This window comes from Gekko japonicus, unplaced genomic scaffold (assembly GCF_001447785.1).
Source record: "Gekko japonicus isolate JY-2015 unplaced genomic scaffold, Gekko_japonicus_V1.1 scaffold1373, whole genome shotgun sequence".
Lineage (NCBI taxonomy): Eukaryota > Metazoa > Chordata > Lepidosauria > Squamata > Gekkonidae > Gekko > Gekko japonicus.
Genome location: NW_015163130.1, coordinates 369,690 through 379,102, shown reverse-complemented (window position 1 = coordinate 379,102; position 9,413 = coordinate 369,690). Strand labels below are relative to the sequence as shown.

The 9,413-nt window shown below is 47.6% G+C and overlaps 2 protein-coding genes across 2 annotated transcripts in view; both read left to right on the top strand.

The window, feature by feature from the left end:
• ASTL (astacin-like metallo-endopeptidase (M12 family)) overlaps window positions 1-6,119 on the top strand; it is a 20,148-nt gene extending 14,029 nt beyond the window's left edge. Inside the window, exon 8 of the mRNA XM_015406934.1 lies at window positions 6,055-6,119. Coding sequence (XP_015262420.1) covers window positions 6,055-6,119 — 65 coding nt within the window. The remainder of the gene's footprint in view (window positions 1-6,054) is intronic.
• ADRA2B (adrenoceptor alpha 2B) lies at window positions 5,974-7,500 on the top strand. The gene has a single exon (XM_015406941.1). It carries the CDS (start codon window positions 6,172-6,174, stop codon window positions 7,498-7,500), a length of 1,329 nt encoding a protein of 442 aa, XP_015262427.1. The 5' UTR covers window positions 5,974-6,171.
• The last annotated feature ends 1,913 nt before the right edge of the window (window positions 7,501-9,413 follow it).

The following is a 9,413-nucleotide window of genomic DNA, read 5'->3' as shown; positions in this document are numbered from 1 at the left end:
TAATTTCTCTTCCTGTACTGATCAAGATATTGAAGTTTGATGCAAATTAAGCACAGCAGGTGTCTAGATCTGTCACTCTAAAAAAAGGTGGTTAGCTTGAGGAGGGAGGAATGAAATAAGTCTGGTGTAGATGTCTCAGGTTTGCCCTGAGGAACATAAGATGTTGTTATTATTTATTGTTAACAAGCAGCAACCACTTTACAAGGAACATGGGATTTCTCTCCTGTCATTCATTCCACAGCAGGTGTCTAGATAACCGTCACTCTAAAAAAAGGTGGTTAGCTTGAGGAGGGAGGAATGAAATAAGTCTGGTGTAGATGTCTCAGGTTTGCCCTGAGGAACATGATAAGATGTTGTTATTATTTATTGTTAACGAGCAGCAACCACTTTACAAGGAACATGAGATTTCTCTCCTGTCATTCATTTTCTCTTTGGCCTGAAGAACTGGAAAGTAAGAGCAGGACTTCCTTGTGTAACAGAGGTGCCATCTTTCTTCCATTGCTTTGGACAGCCTCAGTAATGCTGGCACAGTATAAGTCATCTTAATGTTCCACTTTTGTATTAAACACACACCTGACTTCTGCAGGAACTCCAGGTAGCTATCAAGTTCTGTTTCTGTGCAGCAATGTCGGATGATCGAGGGTTCATAAAATTTAAATTACAGACTCAGTTTTCCTGAGGGTTGTGTAGGAAAAGGTGGAGTAAACCCTGCAGCCTCTACTGGCCAGGACTTGACTACATGATATGGAATTGATAGGTTTGTTCCTCTAGACCAGATGTGTGCTGGGAGTTATCTCTTGAAATTTGCTTTCCAGGCACAGAGGAGGCCAGTTGTGACCACTGAACATGGCTAAAGGGAACTTTAATCCTCCCCCTGGGCTGTCTCTCCCAGCCTGAAGTGACCCCAGGGGCTTCTATTTGTCCTGATGGAGAAACTTATATTGCAACCCCATCCATCACATATGTCTTCAGCAGCTCATCCAGACTAGCTAGTGCACTAAGGAGGGTAGGTGACTTTGGCTACTGCATGAAATATAGCTTCTGCTCATATGCATGTAGCTTGCACACTGCAGCCTGGGAAATCATGCAGTGTGTTAACAGAAAAGGGACGGGAATATATATCGATATAGATATATTGGTTCTTTTCATTTATTGTCAGGCTTTGGCAATAGCTTTGGCTAAACCAGCAGAGGGCGCTCCTTGGCCAAGTATTCCCAAACCGCCGCCACCCACAAGTGTTTCTACAAAGCTCTATGTAAAGGGTTGTGTGAGGTGCTGCTGACAGAACGGTGCTGGGCTCTTCTGGACCCTTTCAATGGAAAATTACATCAGGGCCACACAGAGAGGGAGAAAGATATTTAATTCTCCTATTTCATGGCTTCACAAATCTCAACTGCCTTTCTTGGGCTACTAAAAAAAATGGGCAAAAAATCACTGGAAGGTGGAGAATGAGATGATTGTACTTTGCTAGTCACAGAGTTTCTCTAGGGATGGATTTTTCGCTCTCTCACAAATACAATCCCGCATCACTAAGAGGATGTTAGGAATGCTGCCTACCCCAAGCCAGATTGCTAGGGGCTAGGCTGCCAACCTCCAGGTGGTGGCTGGAGATCTCCCACTATTATAACTGGTCTCCAGACCACAGAGATCAGTTTACCTGGAGAAAATGGCTGCTTTGGAAGGTGAACTCTATAGCATTATACCCCACCGAAGTCCCTCCCCTCCCCCAAACCCTGCCCTCTCCAGACGCCAGCCCCCAAATCTCCATGTGTTTTCCAACCCGGACCTGGCAAGCCCAAGGTCCGGGCAGGAAGAGTAGTAAGCAGGGCTTTTTTTGGTAGAAAAAGCCCAGCAGGAACTCATTAGCATAATAGGCCACACCGAAGAGCAGAAACTCATTAGCATATTAGGCCACACCCCTGACAGGACAGCTAATTAGCATATTAAGCCAATCCCCCATGTTACCAGAAGTGTGGTCATCCAGCCACACCCACCTTTTGCGACATGACTGCCCTCTGACTCGCAGAAGCTCTCCAGGTTCTCAGCCAAAGAATACTTTTACAACACCTGCTGTTCAAAATACCCTTTCAAGCTGCTTAGACTTGGACCTTCGGCATGCAAGGGGCACTTACAGACCAAAGCCTCCCCAAATAGGGCCAGGGAGGTCAATGAGGCCAAGGGGAAGGGGAAGAAGACCATGTGGGCTAAGATTTCAAAGTGGAGAAGTTCTACTGAAGAGAGACAGGGGGAGAACATCTTTCTGACCAGTATGGAATTGGTGGGTCTGCAGTAGCTCAGACAAACATGGCTTCTCCCTTCCCTAAAATGAGCATGAGGGAGACCCATCTTTGGTTGCTGGTCTAAAAGCTTGATAACTATGCTTATGAAAAAGAAAAAAATGAACACGAGTTAGAGCGGAAATCAGTATTCGGATAACTCATTATGTAGAATTTTACTTCAGAACTCTAGTCCTGGTGGCATCTCTTTACTGTTCCAGCAGGATTTTCAGGAATCAAATGGCATAACCTCTCCCTTGTCATCTACTACATAACCTTTGCATATCATTGTGTGCTATTTAGTATTACAAACCATTACATGTCACCTATAACGGGTGAGAAGAGAATAATTAAATAAATAATAAATTCGTTAAAAATGTTAATAAATACACGTATCTTTTTATATACTATATATATATTACGCTTTTATTGTTGGCCCTCTTTTCTATTTGACTACCCTTTTCAGGTTCTGGATCCCAGGTTTCTAGGTTCAGTTCCCTCCCTATAATGGGCAACATATCAATTTTCAAATATCAAAAGGGGAATATAATAGGGTGTCAGCCACAGATAGTATGGAGGAGGGGTGAATGATATACTCTGTCCTGAGCTCTGCAGGGGGAGGGGGGGATGATAAAAATGTGATAGTGAATTGTCAGAGAATAATCTGGAGATTGTCTGATATCGCCGTTTTATACTTATAGTGCCTTTCTTGCTGAGACTCAAGGTGGATTACAACATACAACAAACAGTTCAGCAGCATAAAACATCCAATAAACAATGCAAGAGGATTAGGATTATACAATTAGAAACTAAAAAAGAAATAAAAACTGTCTAAGGCATGACACACATAAGGAAGAAGGTGAATTACAAAGGCAAAAGACAAGGGAGAATTTTGGGGAGCAAATTCTCTTCACCTCTGAACCAGTGTCTGTGACTGTGAAGCAAGCTAATTCTTTCTGCTGAAGGAATTGGCAGACAAACAGCCTAGCAGCTCCTTAATGGAGATATTTCAACCTCATCATTTCTGCATAAGGGAAGGCACCACTTTCTGATCTGTTTAAACACCCGTAAGGGGGGGGAGTTCTTCTCCAAAATCCCTGTCGCCAAAATATTGGGTAATGTGGTTTGATGAAATGGCTCTGGGAGCCTAGACATACCCATCTTGCAAATGTTTGATGAGTCCTTCAGTCTCCCCTCCATCAGCCTTCGTGTTTCTGTTGGCTCCACTTATCAGTGTAAGCTGTCTGGGGCAGAGACTGTCTGTCTTTAAAGCACTTAATGCCACAGGGCTGCAGAGTCCCTCGGGCTCTGAATGGGTATGATTTCTGTTTTGTTGGCCCATCCCAAATATTTTCTTTCTGTTTGGCGGGGGGGGGGGATGCTGACAGAAAATTTGGCTCTGACTGAACAGTGTTGAATTGTGCTTCAGCCAGAGAAATTCTGGACCTAAGTAATTCGGATACTTTTAATAACTCACTGTGCGGGTGGGAAGAGGAGCTGCTCGTATCTTTCTTCACTCTGGAAAATTTGTGATATTTGTCACATAAACAAACCTCCCTTCCCATTGTGCCTTTGATAGCCATCAACTCAGGGCGAGCTTCCAGATTTCAGTTCCCTGTAATCTTCATGCATTTAATTGTTCTTATGAATGCCGACACATATCAGGCATACCTGCGTGGTGAAACTGAGACACATTCATGGAAAATCAGTGGCAGCACTCAGTGGTTACGTCGTATGTGATTTGTGTTTTTCACCACGTTGGGGGCCGTGGTTATAATAAAAACATGGAAGGAGGGAAGGGAAACTATAAGATGGACACATGCCTGCTGTTGATGGCCAGAGATGTAGCAGGTTATGTCGAATCGATAGATGACCTGTGGGTTGGGAAAGTCCTGGAGATTTGGAGGTGGACCCGGGGAAGGGAGGGAGCTCAGAAGGGCATGAAGCCGGAGATCCCACCCTCCAAAGGAGACATTTTCTCCAGGGGAGCTGATCTCTGGAGTCCGGAGATCGGTTGTAATCCTGGGAGATCTCCAGGCCCCCACCTAGAGGTTAGCAACCCAACTCTATAGCTTCTGAAGAAGAAGAAGAAGAGAAGAGATTGGATTTATACCCCACCCTTCACTCGGAGTCTCAGAGTGGCTTACAATCTCCTTCCCCTTCCCCTCCCCACAGCAGACATCCTGTGAGGTAGGTTGAGCTGAGAGAGCTCCGACAGAACTGTCCTTGAGAGAACAGCTCTGACAGAACTATGGCTTGCCCAAGGTCATCCAGCAGCTGCAAGTGGAGGAGTGGGGAATCAAATCCAGTTCTCCCAGATTACAGGCCATGCACTTAACCACTACAGCAAACTGGCTCTGGTAAACATGCACCTCCTCTGCCCATTCTCAGACTTTCCCCTCAGGATTGGTCCTTTTCCTCTCATTTTTCAGGCCCCTCTTGTCTGGCCATTGCCCACCCCCAGGGTCCCCTACTGGTTTCTCTTAGTCTGACTGCCTTGAGCCTCTTCCTCCTCTCACCTCAGCCAGCCAGCATGGTGGTCTCAGTGTCAAAGTAGGCTGGGAGACCCCCCCAGGTTTGAATCCCTGTTCTGCCAGGGAAGCTTCCTAGGAAACCTTGGGCAATTCAGACACACACACAGGCCAGGTGGGGAATGGAGACAAGAGGTGAAGAAAGCTGAAATCCCTGCCATTAGTAAAAACTTCACCATGCTTAGCTTTGGCTGGATGGTGCCACGGGGTCAAAAAACAAGTGCCCCAGACCTAACTCCGTGTTTATAATTTCAGCCTTAGAATATGGGGTGTGCCGGGTTTTAACAGGGAAGCAACAGGTGCCAAACATTTGCCCCGTTTTGCAAAAAGACTCTTCTCTCACCTCCCCACCCCCCCACACACACCCGGAGTCTTCTTTTTAAACAACCAAACACTATAATTTCTCAAAGCCTGACCAAACCTTTCCAGAAGGGGTGAAATGCAGCACACCAGGCTGAAAGCTCTCTGAGTCATATGCAGGGCTATCAGCGTAATTTAGTTACAAAGAAAGCACCCTGCCCAGAAACACACACCCAGGCCCTGCGAGGGAGGTGAGACAGAAGACAGATCAGCAGCAGCCTGCCTCCTAGGGGGGACCCCCCTGAAAGGAGGCCAGTGACTTCCCTTGTGGTTGGCACCGCTGAACGAGCCTGTGTGTGCGCGCCGGCACAGCCCTGCCTCCTCCACACACCCCTTTCTTTTGTCTCCTTGCTTCTTTTCTCCCCTCCAAGAAGGGGATAGAGTGAGAGCCGGAGAAACTGCCTGACATCAGCGTCAGAGATGTTGTGGGGAGGGGTGGGGGTGGGACAAGCCTCCTCTTCTGCAGTTCATTTCAAAAAGCACAGGGAGGCTGGGTCTTTCCTCAGCCAGGAGAGAGCGAGCCAGCCGTGTGGAGCTCCGCGAGCCGGCGCGGCGTGTGCCTCTCAACTTTCCCAGAAAGGAAGAGCAGGAGAAACTTCGCGGTCCGTTTGCAGCCCGTGATGCTCCTCTGATCCGGAGCCACCTGGATGTGGGAGAAGGCGAAGGCGAGCCCAGGGGCCAGAGGCAGCGCTGCGAGGGAGGCGGAGGCGGTGGATTGCCGCTATGGCTAGGGGGGAGCGGCGCTGCAATTGAGCCGCTCGCTAGCCGCCAGAGCGCAGTTTCCCAGCGCGGCTGAAGGAGCAGATGCTCCTGCTGGCAGGATCCCAGTATGGAAGCGGTGCTGGAAACTGAGCCCCAGCTTCTCTCTCCCTCTGGCCTTCCAACAGCACTTCTGGGCCAGGCACCAATGGGGGCTTCGGAGCTGTGGACCCTCAGCATCCTGCAGAACTGAGGAAGTGGGCTGCACCTCCCCTCTGGACCTGTCAGGCCATTTTTTCCCCTCAATGACTGTGGCCACCATGGGTAGCCATGAGGGCTACACAGTCCAAGCCACCGCTGCCATCGCCGCTGTTATCACCTTCCTCATTCTCTTCACCATCTTTGGCAACATCCTGGTAATCATCGCGGTGCTGACCAGCAGGTCTCTGAGAGCCCCACAGAACCTCTTCCTGGTATCTCTGGCAGCTGCGGACATCCTGGTGGCGACCCTCATTATCCCCTTCTCTCTCGCCAATGAGCTGATGGGCTATTGGTACTTTGGCAGGACCTGGTGCAAGGCCTACCTGGCGCTGGATGTCCTCTTCTGTACCGCTTCCATCGTGCATCTCTGCGCCATCAGTCTGGACCGCTACTGGTCCGTCAGCCGGGCCATTGAGTACAATTCGAAGAGGACTCCGAGGAGAATCAAGTGCACCATTCTTGTTGTGTGGTTGATTGCCGCCGTCATCTCTCTGCCCCCGTTGGTCCTCAACGAAAACCCAAAGAACGCAAAAGAAGAAGAAAGGAAGTGTGAACTGAATGAGGAGCCATGGTATATCATTTCCTCCAGCACCTGTTCCTTTTTTGCGCCCTGTGTCATTATGATCTTGGTGTACCTCAGGATCTACTTCATAGCCAAGCGTCGAAGCAGGCAGGGGCCTAGAGCGAAGAAGCCGAAGGTAAAAGTGAATGAAGGGCTCCCTCAGATTGTCACTGGCCCATCCAGTGAAACATCTCCCAAACAGAAACAGACAGAAAGGGAACTCAATGGGCATCAGTTACCTATCCAAGAAGGGGACCAACCAGACACCCATATTCTCTCTACGAGAAGGATTTCTCTCGTGAGCCCGGAGGAAAAGCCCCCACAGTCAGCAACCGCCTCCAGCCCTTCTGAGCCCCAGCCGGAGAAGAAACCATTTTCAGGATCCAGTCCACCGGAGTGCTCTCCTCATAACAGCGTGAAGCAGAGCAATGGTACCCCACAAAGCTCGCCGAAGGGTATGGACACGTTGGCCACGGCCAAAGGGGAGGTTGTGCTGGTGAGGAGGGCCCTCAGCACCAACCCTTGGAAGAAAAAGACACACCTGAATCGAGAGAAGAGGTTTACTTTTGTTCTTGCTGTGGTGATTGGAGTCTTTGTCCTTTGTTGGTTCCCTTTTTTCTTCCTCTACAGCCTCAGGGCCATCTGCCCCGAGAAGCACTGTCAGATCCCAGACAGCACCTTCACATTTTTCTTCTGGATTGGCTACTGTAATAGCTCCTTGAACCCTGTCATATACACCATCTTCAACCAGGACTTCCGCAAGGCGTTCCGGAAGATTCTTTGCAGGCAATGGACTCAGACTGCCTGGTGAGATGCTGAGATAGAAAGAGAGACCGAGAACAGTTAGAGATGCTCGAAGGAACTTATCGTGCTATTTAAGCAAACTATCTGTTTTATTGGTTGGCTTTTGTGTTTGCAGAAAGGGGAGTGAGGTGAGTGTTTCCAGAAAGTTCATTTTGGTTCCGTCTTGACATAATATATATATATTATATATATTTCTGTCAAAAGACACACACCCCTCCAAAAAAAGAGACCGCATGCCAGTGCCAAAAATCTTCTAGGTTATTTGATGAATCAAATTGACTTTTTCCTCCATACCTTGGGGCCAAATGAGAGTGTGATCTAGGATGACACCTTTGCCAGTAGTAGCCCAGCTCCTGTGCCCGCAGCAGCAGCATGATGTACAGATGTTAGCAGAGGGAAATATTTCTCTTTGTGCCTTGAAAAAAGTGTCACATGATGATTCGTGAATACAAAGCTGCCATTCAAAGGTACAAGAGCTGGGAAGACTGTCCTCCTCTGGACAGCTGGCATTCCTCATGTGAACTGCCATCCAGGCAAGTCACCCCCCCCCCAAAAAAAAAATCTGTCTGATCTTAGGCCTAAAGCCAAGCCATTGTGAAATGCCTTGACATCTATCAGTGGGAAGCATACCAAGTATCTATTTCTCTCGCTGCTTGGGAACCTGGGACTAAAATTCTTGGTGTAGGTTTTGCACTAGGATTGCCAGCTGGCTGGGGGTGGGGAGAACCTGGCCTATTTCTATGCCTCTTAAAAGCAGCCTGATCAGCTGGAATCAGAAGGTGATGCTTCCCAGGGCAAAGTTAATTGCCACCCCAGCTAACTGCGGATCAGTGGGATTTTCCAAAGGGAAGAGAGGTTTGACTAGATGTTAAACTTTTGCTGCTGTGCACATCTTGCCCAACTACTGGCAATTCTTTTCTTTTTTTAAAGTGCTATGGCTTGTGGCATCTGGCTGTTCAAGGTTGCCAACTGACCAGGAGAAAGCCTAATCTAATCTCTTGGGCATGATGTGTAGAAATCAGCATAATGCAAAACATGATCTCCTTGCTGAGTTCTGCACATTAAAGCTGCTGCTAGGTTCAGCTAAAGGGACTGGTGAAAAAGTCAGCTGTCTTACTATTATTTACAAGAAGAGCCGCATGGCTTAGAGAGTTTCTTTTGTATGGAGTGGCCTGGGTGTGGGGAACAGATCAGGTGAAAGAGGGAAAGGTGGGGGGGCTGCGTGGGTGGGGTGTAGGGTTACCAGCCATCCTGGAGAGATAATGTCCTTCCCCTTTAACAGAATCTTAGTGGGATGTAATTTACTAAGTGATATTGTTTGCCTCTGTGCCACAAAAAGCTTCAACTGCCTATTTCTACAGAGTAAGCCTCTCTTCAAGGGACAAGACACTTTTTCTCCAGGTTATTGGCAACTTTACTAGGAGGGCAAGGAGTTGCTTTCCCATTCCAATTTTCAGTTCAGAGAAACTGGACTTCATGCTTTCTTTTGTTGAGTTCTCAAGGGTATTTAGATTTTAAGGAAAACTGAGCCATGTATAAACTCTGATGTGCCTGCCCTCTGACTTCAAAGCCTTTTCTTTCTTTAGTGGTGACACTTTCTCCCTAACCAGGCTTCTCTGAATTTCAACAGGTAGAGATTTTCATAGGATGGGAATGAAGAGAAGCTTTGCCAGAAAATCAGATATTTCTTCTTGGGTTGTCCATTGTGTTTTTACTGACCCTGTTCTAGTGCCTCTTAGAGCACAACATTTAAGTCAGTAAAGCTTATTCTGATATGGAGGTAAAACAGGGAGGAAAGCTTTACCTGTATCTTTCATATGCCAATCTGTGGTTAAAGGCAGAGGAGCAGCTCTCCAAAAAAGAGGCAACTATCTTACCTGCGTGTTCTAAATCTAGGGTTACCAACTTTTCTTCCATCAG